Source organism: Ursus arctos, unplaced genomic scaffold (assembly GCF_023065955.2).
Source record: "Ursus arctos isolate Adak ecotype North America unplaced genomic scaffold, UrsArc2.0 scaffold_14, whole genome shotgun sequence".
NCBI classification, from domain to species: Eukaryota; Metazoa; Chordata; class Mammalia; order Carnivora; family Ursidae; genus Ursus; species Ursus arctos.
In genome coordinates, this window is record NW_026622808.1 from 30066524 (window position 1) to 30082508 (window position 15985).

The 15985-nt window shown below is 56.5% G+C and overlaps 1 protein-coding gene across 8 annotated transcripts in view; it reads right to left on the reverse strand.

Annotated features, from left to right (window-relative positions):
• Positions 1-1844: 1844 nt before the first annotated feature.
• Positions 1845-15985, reverse strand: part of FYCO1 (FYVE and coiled-coil domain autophagy adaptor 1) — a 75074-nt gene continuing 60933 nt past the window's right edge. For all 8 annotated transcript variants that reach the window (XM_026500650.4, XM_026500649.4, XM_048226868.2 and 5 more), the window contains exons 16-18: positions 14452-14662; positions 7628-7737; positions 1845-5717 (exon numbers count right to left, since the gene is read on the reverse strand). In XM_026500650.4, coding sequence (XP_026356435.3) covers positions 5642-5717; positions 7628-7737; positions 14452-14662 — 397 coding nt within the window. In that variant the 3' untranslated portion in view covers positions 1845-5641. The remainder of the gene's footprint in view (positions 5718-7627; positions 7738-14451; positions 14663-15985) is intronic.

The following is a 15985-nucleotide window of genomic DNA, read 5'->3' on the forward strand; positions in this document are numbered from 1 at the left end:
GGCTTCAGCTTCAACTGCTCTCTCAAAAAAAAAGTCCATTTGCTCATCTTGGGTGACAGGTTTCACCCATCTATTTGCTTTTCGGAGGTGTGTGGGTGGCAAGCTCCTCTCACCAGATTTTTCCCACGCATCTTCAAACCGAAAGGGCTGACCTGCCAAGAGTTTCCTTCTGAGTCCCCCGGGGAACCTCGACATCCTCCGGCACCGCTGGGCAGTGGGGGGAGAGGCAGGGGACCTCCCGGTGCCATGGAGCCTGCAGACACGAAGCTGGGCCCGGATTCTTGGCATTGAATGCAGGGCCTGGAGAGCCTGGACCAGACTCCGGTCATCTCGGTTACTCCGTGGTTTAGCGAGCTGGGTGGGGTGCAATGGGGATTTTGACTGGATCCCAGCCTCCGGTGCAGCACACTCAGCCATGTGGGTCTCTGATGCTTCTCATTCCAGCGCCCAGCCCACGTGGCCGCCAAGTCTCTGGAGGGACCGTCCTGTTACTAAGGAAATCCCACTGCGTTGTTCTGGGCGCTGGCTAAACCAATTTTCCATTACTTCAACCTGCTCACTGGACAGTAAGAGGCTTGACTTGAGGGCATCATTAGTAGAGGAGAGGGTATGGGGGGGCAGGATGGAGAGACCAGCTCACCTCCATCCTCTCCACACCTCCCCCTGCAGCCTCGCCCTTTGCTCTTCTCTGCCATGGGAGTTTCAGGGCGGGATTGTTGATGGCCTTATAGCTGACCCAGGTATAAGGGGACTGACCAGTATCGTCATTGATTCCATAACTGTTGTCACTTTGGGGCACTCAACGCTGTGGGGGTGAGGGAAGGGAGGGAGATGAAGAAGGAAATATGGTCCTTGCCCTTGAGGGACAGCATGGCTATGGGTACAGAAAGTGTGACTTATTCCTGCATAACTGATTCAGGAAGAGGCCACATGAGAATCTGGGGACAGGGGGACGGCTGAGGGTGGAAGGAAGGGAAATGGAGGGAAGGGGGACTGGGGGTGTTCTGTGGGGCTCAAAGCACTCAAGGGAAGGAGCCCTTATCATCCCTGGGTGCGAGGTATGGGGTGCGTGTGGACGGACCGCCCAGCCCGAGCTCAGTCTGACAGGCCCAGGAGTGACTGGGTCATGTCCCTCCTGGTCTGTGTCTGGTCTCTGCTGATCCAACACGAGTAGCTAAGTCGCAGTGGGAATGAGACTCCTTCCTCTGCCAGCTGCCTTGGCCCGGGGGTCTTGCCCTGCTTTGTACCACAGGTGGACTGATGGTGGTTTTCAGGCATCCATGACCTTCCCTCTGACCTCACTGTTCTGGTAGGTCAGTGGTGGGCTCTTTGCTCAGTGCTCTGTGAGCAGCTCAGGAGAGCCGGACAGCTCATGGGACGGAGGGCTGTGGGCTGGAATGACACCTTGGCTCCAGCAGGTCTGAACACTGACCTCGGGGCAGACAGGGAAGTATCCAGATTCCAGGCCACATGGCAACCTCTGAGAGTATCTGCTGGCTTGAGTCCTTCTGAGGGGCCAGCCTACAAGCCGATGCTCTGTTTCCCGGCAGGGCAACTCAACTCTTGGTCTGGGGAACTTTTTTTTTTTTATAAAGAGATTTTATTTATTTATTTGACAGAGAGTGTGGGGGAGCAGGGAGGGAGAGAATGAGCAGGGGGAGAGGCAGGCAGAGGCAGAGGGAGAAGCAGGCTCCCTGCTGAGCAGGGAGCCCAATGTGGGGCTCGATCTGGATCATGACCTGAGCCAGAGGCAGACGCTTAACGACTGAGCCACCCAGGCGCCCCTGGTCTGGGTAACTTTACCAACAGGCCTTACGTCCCCGTGGAATGCAAGACAACGCTACTTCCCTTGTCATAGTGTTTGCTTTATTTAAATCCTGAGGTTAAAAATAAAACTGTTTCAAATGGTGCAGCAGACGCTATAAAGGAGTACGTTTGGGGTACAAAGCTTTCTCACCCCCATCGCGCAGGTGGGGTGCTGGCATTTGATGGGCTTCTGGGTAGTTCTTTGGCAGGTAAGAATGCAATGGGTTCCCAGACCCACTATCCCATAAGGCCTCGAGCATTGAGGATTCGTCAATGAAAGTGCAATTTGGATTTGGAAGCCGTCCAAGGGACGCGCGGGCGTTGCTCTGCGGCCCCCAGAGGCAGGAGCGTCTCTGAATAACACTCGTCAGGAATAACACTCGTCAGGAGGTTCTAAGGAAGCCTGTTCATCGGCCCTGTCTCCTGAAATCTAAACATAGACTATATTATTTTTAAAAAGCGATTACGAGGGAAAAAGGCGTTATTAATTCCGTCTTTCCCATCTCCTTGGAAGAATCACAATGCGATGAAAAAACTTCTCCAGGTTTCCACGAAGAAGCTAAGTGTTTTGTAAACGTGACTGGCTGGCTCACCAGTCTGTGCGGGGCGACCCCTGTTTCTCTGAATCACGGACGCCTCTCTCTGCTCTCTCAACCCCTTGGAGCCACGGATGGGGCTCTCGTGTCGTTACGAAGGTGGACTTTAAAAAATGAAACTCCTAAAAACACTGAAAAATCAGCGGCCATCTAACCAGTATCCCATAAGGCACAGACTTGGAGCCGTCACCCCCAAATGGGATTTCCTTTCATTTGAGTCTAGAACGGCTAGCCCACCCAGGGAGCGGATAACTGAAAAATTTCAGAAAAGCCATCCTCTTGATTTTTCAGTTATGTCATGTGGCTTTTCCTTTCCTACTTTTCAAACTCGGTAGGGTTTTTCAGTTCTAGATTCCTTCTTGGTCCGGTTGACCTGGAGTCCCACAGGCTCCGGCCACAAGCGTGCTGCAGTGGCCATGCTTTATCCCGACGCCCTTCCTCGCTGTGGGTGAGTGTGCCTGAGGGGCCGTGTTCTCGAGTAAGGTTAAGATTAGTGGCTGGGGCCCAGGCACAGGCGAACAACGCAGCGGGATCAGTGCTACAGAGGGAATGGCTGTTATTCAGAGAGCCGGGCCATCCGGGGGCTGCTGGATTTTTGCTTTGTTGTTTTGTTTTGTGTTGAATAGTGATCTGGGGTCCCATTGATGATTTCTAGTGTTACTCAGTCTACAGGCTGGGGCCACCGCCTTTAATAGTTGCTTTTCATTGTCCTCTGCATTTTTTTTTAAAGTACCCCAACCTGAAAAATCCTCAGTAAAGTCGGGAACCTGTTTAAAATAAGAATAAAGCTATTCATACAAGCCACGCTGAAACAGGCCACCACGTTCTCTAGTTGCATAATGCACAGCAAACTCGGGCTCACACGGCAAAGTAGCAAGGGAAAAAAAGTCTGTCCAGCACAAAAATAAATAGGTTGCGGAGTCAAGACGTGCCCGCTGGGGGAGCGGGCAGTCCTCTGAAAGCCTGTAGTCAACATTCCAGGGGGTACACACCACAAGGGGCCCCTGCTCTCTGGGGGGGGAGTGGCTCTGGGCTGGCTTTGCAAGAACCGAGTAGTTTTTAAGCTGTAGTTGGTCCCCTGCCGGGTTGAGTGACAGAGGTTCACCAGGGGGCTTGGATGGAATGTTCCAGAATGTTCCAGGCCGTTCGCAGGAAACACAGGGGCTGTTAGCTGCACAGGATGGTGGCAACACCATCCGCTGGCCAGTCTCCACGGCATCCTGGGAAAGCACTCAAAACAAGACTCCAGACTGCTTTGGGTTCTCTTTTGCTAGTTTTCTTGTGGTAAACCACTGATCCTGATGACCCTTTCCAGAGGAGAGGGTGGGCTCAAAGGCAGGGTAACTTGCTCTGGACAATCCTCAGGCTCTGTGGGACACGCGTGAGAACCAGCGTGAGGCTAGGGAGTCTCTGGGAGCCTGGCTGCTTTCTGCCTTGGTGCTGAGCACAGGCAAGGCCTTGGCCACCGGGAGATGCTCGGGACCCTAGTGGTTTCCTGCCAGAGGCGGCTGGCTGCTCCAAGGAAAGAGGGCAAGAGGTTCGGCTTCTCTCCGGGCTAATCTCTCGGGAAGGTTCTGTTCACCGCCCACTCCCCCGCCCTGTCTAAACTGACTGCAAGTGGCCAAGTCCCCTATTTGAGTGAAAGCTCCGAGTCCCCTCTGCTGGGTGGGGGCTGTGGGGTCTGCGCTGCACCCGGCCTGGTGGCCCCGACCTGTGCTTGACCTCTCAACATCAGCCCGACCAGGACCGTGGGTGACAGAATGAAGCTTCCACGTGGTGTGACTTGACTGGTCACCAGGCCAGCCGGGGGACGGGCTGGGCCCAGCGCTCAGATCCCCAGACACGCTGCCCGGCGCTCCCCCTCATCCCTGGGCAAAGTGGGCCCCGTCACCAGATGGTCGGCTCACCTGTGCAGGTCTGAGCCCTGACTCCAGGCTCCAGCCTCCCCGAGAGGCCAGCAAAGGTGAGCTCCCTACAGTGGGAGGAGAAAAGGCCCAGAGACAACAGGAAGACCATCTCCCTCTTGGCCAGGGAAGGGAAACTGGATTCATCGGCCCCCCGGGGAGATGGCTCCTGGCTGTCAGGTGTAGACTGAGCCAAAGGAAGTGGGCACACGGGCTGCCGGGGACCAGACGGGTGGGGAGTGGGGACCACGAAGTGACCTCAAGGCAAGTCATGAATTATGCCTGTTACACTTGAGTCACCAAAGACTTTTGTCAAGAAGGCCCGATTTTTGGACGTGGTTCTTACCCTGTTGACGATCATTAGTAAACGTGTCTGAGAATGAGGCGGAAGCTCTTGCTTACACACACAGACAGCCCAGCCGCTGAGTAGCGAGTCCTAAGGGCCACGCACAGTGCCGCTTTGTGGTCACGGTGTCGTCGTCCGCGCAGACAGCGCCTTCAGGACGCGTCCTCTGTGTGGTGGCTTTGGTTTCCCCGAGCATCTTCATTTCTGATTTCTTGGCCGATGTTTTCAACTACTGAGGGGCCTGAGTGAAGGGCTTTGCACGAGGACAGAACTTCCCAGATGGAAGGGCCAGGAAGAAAGTGTAGCTAGAGGCCCCTCCGAAATTGCTGCGTGTTGGAGCAGCCCCAAATTTACTGGGGCAGGAAGGGACAGAGGCCTGATGGGAAGAGGCTGGCTGGGGCTTCAGGAGCCCCCCCACCCCCATGCCGGGGCACCCTGACTCTCACGATGGCCCTGTGGCCTCCTTTTCTTGGGAAGAGGGCCTCGCAGCCTGAGGACTCAGAGGGTCTGGCCAGGACATCCCGGCTCATGGTCACCCAGACGCCTGACCCCCCTTGGGCAGAGGGGGCCCTTTCTCTCCACGCGCAGAAGCTGGGATCACTGACTCTGGCCTGTGCAACTCTCCATGGAGGCCGGGGACCAGCTGTGGCTCCAGGAGGGGCCGAGGGTCTCCTGAGTGTTTAAACCTTTGGCACAGTGTCCCTTTGGGTGTGAGGACAGTTGGGTCCCTAATCCCTGGAAATGTTGCTTGAACCCTTAAAAGCCACAGAAGCTAAGAGTGACGGTGCAGAGCCCTGAGGACACAGTGCTTTGAGGGGCGGCCGGGGGCCTGTCTCCCAGAGTCACACATTGGTCACATTCAGAGCGGCTGCTTTTGGGGGTTTTTTTTGTTTGTTTGTTTTTCAGTGCTTTATGTGAAAGGTGAGCAAGAGTAGTGTTTCCTGTGGATAAAGTGAAACTATTAGAATCTAGAATCCAGGTGCTTGAGGCTACGGGAAGTCACTTCCATCGTAGATCACAGGCCTGTCAACTGTCAAGTGATAAAACACTTTCTTGGAGACAAACCTGAGGAAACAGAAGTGGAAAAGGAGGGTGTCAGTCGGAGCGCCAAAAGCCGGGGGGCCACGGCGGCTGCTGGGGCCTCCTCAGGGGCGGGGGGGGGGCTGCAGGGACGTGGCTGGGTGTGCATGGGGGCTGGTGGGGGGGCCTCACAGGGGAGCAGAGGCCCGGGCCCCTCACCCCATTTCCTGTCTGTCCAGCAGAGCTCTGCCCAGGCAAGGGTCGGGGGTCCCGGGACGTCAGCGTGACTTCCCTGGGGCTTGGTACACGAACACAGACACCTGTTCTGAAGCTGTGGGGGATGTGGGGGCTGCAGGGGGCGGTGCAGGGAGTGGACTCTGAGAAGAGGTTTCTGGAGGAGGCCAGTATGGATTTCGGCCCTGCAGGGCACTAACTGCCATCCATGGTTTAGAAATCTCCAGCACGGAGTCAGGTCGGGGTGGGTCAGAGCACCGTGGCCGCCTCCAGCGGGAACCAGGGGCCTGCTTGGGGCATAGGACTGTGCTCTGCCCTCAGTGTGCCTCCCCTCGGCCTCTCCGACAACCCGCCGGGAATTTCAGTGAGCTGGGGGGTGACAATGCTCACTGTCTCTGCAGAGACAGGGCTCAGGGGCACTTGGAGCTCTGAAGGCAGCTCTCAGGATACGCTGCGCCTGTGCCCCAGGAGTCCAGCTAGTTCAAGGTATGCGTGTGCTCATGGGGGCTACATGGGGAAGGGGCAGGACAGGGGCCAAGTGGGAAGCTCCTCCTCTTAGCCCCTCCTCTGGTGGACGGCCTTGGCCACAATCCCTGGGCGTTCAAGGCCGGGAAGTGCTGAGGGGGTGGCACAGTTTTCCCCTAGAGTACCGTAGCCAGTTATTCCGCCAAAAGCCAAGTGAGCTGGGAAAGGTCTCCGTGTGGGGGGATGTGGCCGCTAGCTCAGGGCCCCACTCAGGGAGGACATGGCTGGGTGCTGGTCAGGCAGGACTCCTAAAAAAGGCGGCCCCAGCAAAGAGCTTATGCTGAAGCCAGAAGACACCAAAGGGATGGGTCCCAGCAACCTTAACTGCCCCATCTCGTGTCTCTATGAAGTGGGACCCAGGCTCATGGCAGATGGTCAACCCATGTGTTCCTCTCCCCAGTTTCCTTCCTCGGCTGCCCCTCCAGCCTGTCTCCCTACGTCCCCAACTTCCTGTCACCCAGCCCTTCACTCCTGGACCCGTATCTGGTGTTTTGATGCAGTTCCTCCCCCAGACAGTATACACTGCTCCGGCTGCCATGCCAAGAAGGCCCGGGGCCCCCATCACAGCTCTTGTCCTGGCCTTTGTTTCTCTCTTGATTGTCTGTCCGTCCATCCATTCATCCATCCACCTATCCATCCATCCACCCAACCATCCATCTATCCACCAACCCAACCATCCGTCCATCCATCCATCCATCCATCCATCCATCCATCCATCCATCCACTGTTTCTACTGAGCCCCTCCTTTGGGCCGGGCAGTGGGAGCCTGGACATCCAAGAGAGTCAGGAGGGCAGACTGGTGAAGTCCAGAGCCTGGAGGCAGGCCCTCTGGGTTCCAACCTGGCTCTACCAGCTGTGCGACCTGGGGGTGCGTTAACCCCCTGGTCCTCAGTCCCTCAGCAGTGCCATGAAAACGGTAGTTCCTATGACATGGGTACTGTGGGGCTTAAGTGAGTTAATAAGAGTGGAGGGCCGAGGATTCACCCGACATGTGCTAAGACTCTAAGTACTAGCCTGTGTTTTATAAAATCTGTAACAGACACTAGACCACCACAGTCTAGGGCTCTAAAACTTAAAAAAAAAACTATTAATAATAAATTACTGATAATTAGATAGTCTCTTTTAAATGTCCACCTCTGTTCTTGTGGCAGGCGGCAGGTGAGCTCTTCCGGCTGCTGACGGTGAGGTGGCCCTACCTGGAAAAGGTGTTGTCGAAGATGAGCATATAGATGCCCGGTGTGCGGACCTTGAGCTGGCCCTGGATGTTCTCCTTGTGGGAGCTGCAGCGGGTCGTGGGGATGAGGACCTGGGGCGAGAACGGGTCAGAAAGAGCGTCACGGGAGCCGAGGGCCTATGGGTCCTCTGGGCAGACCGTTATTTTGGGGAGGGAACGAGGCTAGGGGCCCTGTCTGAGGTCACAGCTGAGCAAGGCTGGGGCTGGGATCAGTCCCAGGACCCGGGGGGGTGGTGTCTGGGATCAGCCACAGCACTGGGGGGGTGGGTGTCTGGGATCAGCCCCAGGACTGTGGGGGTGGGTGTCTGGGATCAGCCCCAGGAGTGGGGGTGGGTGTCTGGGATCAGCCCCAGGACTGTGGGGGTGGGTGTCTGGGATCAGCCCCAGGAGTGGGGGTGGTGTCTGGGATCAGCCCCAGGAGTGGGGGTGGGTGTCTGGGATCAGCCCCAGGACTGGGGGTGGGTGTCTGGGATCAGCCCCAGGACTGGGGGGTGGGTGTCTGGGATCAGCCCCAGGACTGGGGGGGGGTGTCTGGGATCAGCCCCAGGACTGGGGGGGGGTTGTCTGGGATCAGCCCCAGGACTGGGGGGGGTGTCTGGGATCAGCCCCAGGACTGGGGGGGGGGTGTCTGGGATCAGCCCCAGGACGGTTAGGGGGAGTGTCTGGGATCAGCCCCAGGAGTCGGGGGGTGTCTTCCACATGCCCTGCATTTGTGGATCACCTGTGGTAGGGGAGGAGACTATGAGCACGAATTTCACCCAGAATCATGAACTAGTTCCCAGCCTCCTCTCATCACAGCCAGAATGTTCCACCATCTGGAGGAACAGGCTTTTTTTGGCTCCAGGAAGCCTGGGCTTATTCAAGGTGAAATCTACCTGTCTGGCTCCTGTTGGGCCTTGTGCTGCCCGGGGTGAGGGTGTCTCGTGGGACAGGCAGAGCCCCTGTCCACCCGCCATCTCTCCAGCACTTCGTGAACCGCTGAGCCCTGCCCGCTCTGGCCTGAACACGCCCGGCTCCACCCGTGGCTTCTCACGCGGCCCCAGCAGGCTGCCTCCCCTCCTGCACCCCACACGTCCGCGGGCCCCAGGGCCCTCTCATCTTTCCGGGCCTAAGCCTCAGCCTCCTATTTACCCTCTGCCTTCCCCAAGAATGAGAGATTAGTCCCAGGAAATATCTAAGGGCCTCACGGTCGGGGGGCAAAGCTGAGCACAGGGCGAGTGCCGGACGGGGCCAGGGTGTGTGTGTGGGGGGTCTCTCGATGGCCAGTCTCTCCCACGAGGGCAGCGTCTGCAACCTGCTGACCAACTAAGACACAGTTTAAAACTGAAGATATGGAGGGTGCCTGACTGGCTCAGTCAGCTGAGCATCTCATAGGAAATGAGGAAATGGGAAATTAGACAAAGCCAACCAAAATTCCGAAAGATTTTAGAAGTGATCAATACCCCAGTGGGTCTGGTCTCAGAAAGCATCCTTAAGCCATCCACGTGGGGCTGACTACACATGAATGGTCACACCGACCAGCGGCTTTGCAGACCACGGCTAACACCTTAGCAACCTGGAGCTCCTAGGGCGGCGAGCTGCCCCACAAGGGAGCATTTTTATTCTTTACAAAATTAAGTGCTGCTCCTTTCTCAGAAACACAACTTTGTGAAATTCCGTTATCTATTCCTTGTAAGCATTTTTCACCCTGCACAAAATGACTGAATCCAAAATGCCTGTAAGGATGTGATGGCTTTTTCAACTCACACTTGAACAGAGGCACATTTCTGGAAACCCTACACATTGGCCACAGAGTTCCCAAAGTGAAGTAAGTTTCCACCAAAGGTTCTGCCCTCAAAGATCTTGTGGTTTAACAGAGACAGCAGACAAAAAACCATTCAGTTGTAACAGTGAGCGGGTCACGAGGGGAGAACCGGGAGGGGTGCCCATCCCAGCCCCAGGGGGAGGAGGGGAGAGAGGCACGGTGTCAGGGAGGGTATCCTGGAGGGGGTGATGCTGAGCTTGGACAAGTTAGGTGATTCGAGAGAGGCCCGCCTGTCCCAGGCAGAGGGGAAAACACGTGCAAAGACATGGGAGAAGAGCTAAGATTTACTCTGCCCTGAGATAACCAGAAATAGACAAAATATACAGGACACCGGACATTAGGCAATGGAGGAGAGTGGTCTCTGAGGGAACAAGGTGAGCCCCGCAACTGCCCCAGCTCAGCACTTTGGGAGGAGACGACAGCAACAACCAGATGGGACAAACGGAAAACAAACAGTAAGAGGACAGACTCAAGCCCAGCCTGATCAATAAGCACATTAAATATCTAAACATCCCAAATAAAAAGCAGAGATGATCAAGCTGACCCAACCCCCATCACGCCCATAAGAAGAGACAGTTTAAATATAAAGACACAAATAGGTTCGAAGTAAAAGCACATAAAACGATATATTGTGGTAGCACTAAGCCAAAGAAAGCTGGATCGACTACGTTAATATCAGACAAAATAGATTTTATATCAAAGGATGTGGCCAGGGATGACTTCATAATGATAAAGGTGTTAATGCATCAGGATGATGGACGAATCCTCCACGTTTATGCCCCTAATGAGCTTCAAACACACGAAGCACAAGTGGTCAAACTCCAAGGAGAAATAGGTAAATTCACAAATAGGTAAATTCAACCCAACCGACACTGATGGAACACTCAGGACATACCTTCCCCAGTGCGCCGGGGACACCCAGGTAGGCCATCTTCTAGGCCATTAAAAAAAAAAACCCTACCTCATACTTAAAAGGATTCAAGTTGTACGGTCTGTTTTCTGACGACAATGGAATTAAGTTAGAAATAAACAGATCTCTGGAAAATACCATAAATATTTGTAAACTAAAGAACACACTCTTCAATAACACGTGGCTCAAGGAGAAATCAAACATCAAAAGAAAGATCCCACAGGCATGGGAGACAGCGTGTGCAGCGTGCTCCTGATACCGCAGGACATTTGCACTGGCTGGGAGCTGGCGCCGGTGAGGGAGTAGGAAGGGCCTGAGACAAGCCTGGAGGGGGAAAAGATTCACGAGGACTCACTCTGGGTAGGATCTGGGGCTAGCCACTTCTGTGCTTGGTCTCATTACGTTCCATTAAGGTTCTATCATACTCTAATTCCACCCGGGACTGAGAATTCTGGGAGGTTGCAACGTTGGTTCTGCTTCCGGGGTGTGAGACCTAACAATTGTGACCCTGGATGCTCCAGCGAGCACAGGTGGGAAGGAGCCGCTGGACAAGAAGGCCTGCTGTTTACACAGGGGCGTCTGGGCGCCCCACACCACACCTCAGCCTCAGCATTTACTACCTTGACTGCAAAACAACAACTGAGAGCTTGTTAGGCGGGCCCTCTGAAGAGGGTATGTCTATAACAATATGCTTCATTTCCTTAGAACATTCTAGATGATAGACTTTTCGTTCATCTCAGCTCCGGTTTTCCCACCATGGTCGAAATCTATGAGATCTTCTCTGGTGCCAAAGCTCCGCAGCTGAGGGGGTGGGGAGAGGATGGGCGTCTTGGGAGTAAACCCGAGGCAGGTCTCCGCTGGGTGAGCTCTGGGAGCACCTCCCACCAGCCTCTGGTGCCTGGGCGGCCGTGTCCTCGTCCATGCCATGTGTCTGCAAGACAGTCTAAGTTGGTTTTATCGATGTTTGGACGGGCTCCCGCGGCCTGACGCTCTGGTGCAAAGCAAGGGTCCTATGCTCGATGGAAGAAGTGAGTCACAAAAGGCTACACAGACAAACAGGCTGGTGGCTGCTCGGGGTGGGGGTTGCAGAGTGACTGCTCGTGGGTAGTTTCTTTTGGGGATGATGAAAATGATCTAACATTAGAGTGGCGACAGCTACACAACGCTACATATCTTCAACGGGTCGATTACTTGGCACATGAATTACATCTCAATAAAACTGTCTAGAAAACACAAAGTCAAGGGTCCTTGCTCCCAGTCCTGGCTCCTCCTCTGACTCCCTGCGTCCCCAGGCAGGCCGTCGAGCTTCTCTGGCCAAACATGGGTCCTCTGCCCGGAGAGAGGGCAGGGCCTGGGTCCTGTTTCGTGCTCCGTCCCCAGGCTTCAGGACAGTGGTCGGCACACGGACAGCCTCAAGTCCTGGATGGACTGTTTCTTCAGTCAAGTGTCTTCCCAAATTCACCACCTCTGATCTCAGTGCTGAGGCACGACCTTGACCGAGGAAGCACTCTGGAGAGGCGGTGGCCCCGGGAGGCCGGGCAGCGTCTGCTGGGTGCCGCCACAGATGGGGCTGGCCTTGTCCGTGTGGCTCCCTCTGCCAGGGTGCATCTCCTGGTCTGGCCCGAGGCCTCCTCCCCTGACGGCTGCCCCCCGGGTGCCCGCCCACCCCCAGCATGATACCCTCTATCTGGAGCCATGGCTGTTCACCAGGGGCTCTCGCCTCCAGGGCGGATGCCACGTTGTCCCTTCTCTTTCTAGCTCTGACGGGCACAACTGAGCCCGGGGTTGAGCCGAAGCTTGGCAGATGGCCCCGAGCAGACCGCAGGCCCCTGTGTCTGCGCCTCCGTCATCACGCCCTTGAGTGCTGGCATCTGCTCTGCACGCGGTTTCCTGTAAGGCCCAGGCTGGTCAGGGGATCCCGGGGGGAGTCCCCCAGACAGATGCTGAGGATGTGCATCTGGGGACAGGTTCCCAGGCTGATGTCCGTGCAGGGGGCCTCGGGCAGAAAAAACAGCCACTCCACGGCTGGCTGCTGATGCTGGGCTTAGGAGGGCACCTGATCGCACTTCTCACTGACCCTGAGTATGGGCGCCTTCTGCCCCCTGGCGTCCACTCTGAGAAACACACTGGTAGTCCTGACCCCCAGAGGCCACCTGGAAGTTGGAGAGGAGGAAGGCTTCTCCTCCAGGCCTCTGAGCCCGAGCCCTGAATCCTGGTTAGAACCACACGGATCTCCCAGGGCCATGAGGATTTGGTGGGTGAGTGACTGAGCAAGGGGAGAGGCCCACGGCTCGGCCACGTGTGGGCAGGCGGCACGGCAAAGGCCTGGACACGGGATGGGAGTCCCTTCCCCCCTCTCTGCCCCACACCAGTGTCTAGTGTGGGAGGACGTGGTGCTGGTGCTCGGTAGGCTTTGGGACTATGAGGACGAACAGCCAAGGCAGCGAGGCGAGCTCCTGGTCAGTGCAGAGCTGACAAGCACGCCGGTTATGCCGCCGCTTGACTAACTGCGCTGGCAAGTCACTCGGCATCTCAGTTACCTCGTCTGCAAACGAGGACGGGGGCCTGCCCCACACCACCCTCCCTGCGTGCAGCTGGCGGGGCTGCAACCGCACCTGTTCCCACCACCGCGAGCCCCACGACCTCCTGGGGCAGGGTCGGAACCTCAGGAAGGAAGGGCTCCAAGCGGGGAACGCGGTGTGGCCATGAGCCCCCCGAAAGGAAAGGAGGAGCAGAGCAGTTTCTAAATAAGAATAAACACGAAACTCCACAAAACAAGGCCAACTCAAGGAGGCTAGAATTCAATTTTCAGCGTGCATTTGCAGAGGACAAAAATGACAAAGCAGGCTCTACGATGAGCAGGTCCCAAGAGGGCGGAGACGCCAGGAGAGCAAGCCAGACATGCACTCTGGCACGTGGACGCGCCCTGCGCCGAGCCTGCTGGCCCTCAGCTCTAGGCCCCCCACCCTGGCCCTCGGTGTGAGCCCCCTGCAGCCAGCGGCCCACATGCAGGAGTGACACAGGGATATTCTCACACAGACCGCATGGGAGTCTGCTTCCGTGTGACTTCCAATCGCGCTCCCCCACCTTGCTTCTTGCCGTTGCTGGAACATGGAAGTTTCTGCACGTCTAGCAGCCCGACGTCCACTCTAAGCTCCCGGCTGGCCTGTCTGTCTTCACCGGTCCTTCCACCCACAATGATTCAAATGGGACTCGAGTTTCCACCCAAACCAGCTCCACCTCCTCTTGTACTGAGTCAGGTCAGCCACCCACCGAGTCCTGCTCAACCTTCTGTCCCGGGCTCTGGATCCCACCACCCTATCCTTTCTACTCTGGCTGCCAATCCCTTGGGCCAGGCCCGTGACTCTCAACCTTAGCTGCTCACTGGACTCACCTAGGGACGCCTGTGTCCCAGCCCCAGGGACCACTCTGATCGAGTGGTGTGGCTGTGGCCTTGGGAGTGAGTGTTTCTAATGTGTGGCCAAGACTGGGACCCATGGTGCTGGCCATCGTCAGCATCTCATGCTTAGCCTGTCTTAGGACTTTATGAACATGGGACCGGCCGCCAAGACTTCAAGTGTCACCACTCAAGTGCCACAATGGCTAGGTGTCTCTACCGACGTCTCTGAGGCGAGATGCTGAACACCGCAAGCTCATAACCCCCTCCACAGTGATCTATTCTTGCTCAGCACAGCTCTGTTAAAAAACGATCCTTAAACTGGCTCGCACGTCTGTATCCTCTAGGTCTTACCTAGTGATCTGTCCCAAGGTCAGATGGCAGTTCTCTGACACGGGAGCAAACTCCAGACACCTGAACAGAGTGCTCTCCAGCCTCCAGGCCTTTCCCTCCCCAAGCTGGCCAAGGCCAGGTGCTTTGTGGGCTCCATGGGACACAGCCCAGAGGGCTTGCCCATCTGCTTTGTCCCCGTGCCCCTCTCACGGCTGCGGCCCGAACATTCCAGGAGAGGCCTGCCCAACACAAGGCAGGATGGCCGCGGCCCTGCGCCAGTAAAGGCCCACCCGAGCACGCTGTGGTATGAGCAAGTGGGCCGCTGGTGGGGGCCGGCCTTACCTTACACTGATCCAGTGGTGTGTCCTCCGCCTCCTGGAAGACCACGCTGAAGGAGATACTCTTGGGGTCGGAGGAGAAGACCCAGCTGATGGTGAGGCCTGCCTCGGCTACGGTGATGGGGATGAGGCTGTAGGTGCTGGAACGCACGAACAGCTCCCGGTTGCTCTCCCCGAAGTTGGCGATCTCTTCCACCGTGAGGGGTAATTTTATCCTAAAATCCAAACACAGACAGGGCCCTGGTCAAACGGGCAACGGGCCTGAGTCTGCTGGCCAGGTCACCTGTGGCGCAGAGGTGGCTGGAAGCCGTGGAGGCTCTTGGGAGGCCGAACCCTGGGGAGCCTTGCCCGACCTGCTTAATTACGGGAGCAGCCTGGGTGCGCAGCTCCCGCCCACAGTGAGCACCGACTGTGTGCCGGGCATGGTGGTCGGCGCCGGGGACACAGAAGTCAAACGTCGGGATGACCATCCCTGCCCGCGTGGGGCTGGCACGTCCCTGCAGGCGGTCGGAGGTGAAGGCCGGCCTGAGATGCTCCGTGTGCCCACGGACGGAGGCGGCTCCAGAGGCCTCGGCTTTCAGGAGCATTCCCGAAGCGGCCCTGCTGCCCAGCTGGGTAGGGTAACTGGCTCTCTCCAGCTCTAGGGTAACTGGCACGGGCAGGAAGCACACCCATCATTAGAAACTTCCCACCCTCTCAGCCGTCCCTCTTCTCAGTGGAAATCTGGGGGCTGCTGGAAGATTCCAAGGGGGCACCCTGACTTTTCTTAAATGGGTTCCAGTACCTGCCTTTATCCTGTCTGCTATGGAGCTCACCCCCTCGTAAGTCTGAGGTTCCTCCTCTGTCCCTCTGCTGTTGGGTGTGAAGAGTGCCTCCGAGGGTGAGCTGGGTGTGAGTGAACAGGCTCCTGACTGAGCGGCGCCCCCTCCTGGACGGTCCGTGCTCATGCAGGTCACTGGGACAGGGCCTCCTGCCACCTCAGCAGTGGTGTGGCCTGGGGCCAGCCTTGTCTGCTCAACTGTGAACTGGGAAGGCGATGGCTGGGCTCCCTGCTCGCAGGCTTCATGTGCCAGATCCACGGCTGCATGAGCAGGCACGATGCTCCCATCCCACATGAGGAAGCCAAGGTCCAAACAGATTAAGAAACTGGATCCAGGCCCACCCAGGTCTGATATGAAACCATTACCTGTCCCCTACACTGAACTGCCTTTCATGGCCAAGATCTATTACTGTCCTCCTTAATGCAGCAGTGGAAACTAAAGCTCAGAGAGGTTAGGTAACTCGCCCAAGACTGCACAGCACGTAGGTCATGGGGCCGAAGAGTTCTGTCTGCCTTCAAAGCTGTGGAGACGGATGGAAATATTCTCAGAGCTATGCTGAGAAGAGTAACCAAGGATGAAAAAACCCAAAATGCTCTAGAGAGGCGCTCTGACAAAAATCATTCCACTTTTGTGAAGATTTAACTCCATGTAACGTTTTCCCATGTGTTCATCTAAGCTTCACTCCTAATTATAGTACAGAAAGGCCTGTCCGGGGGC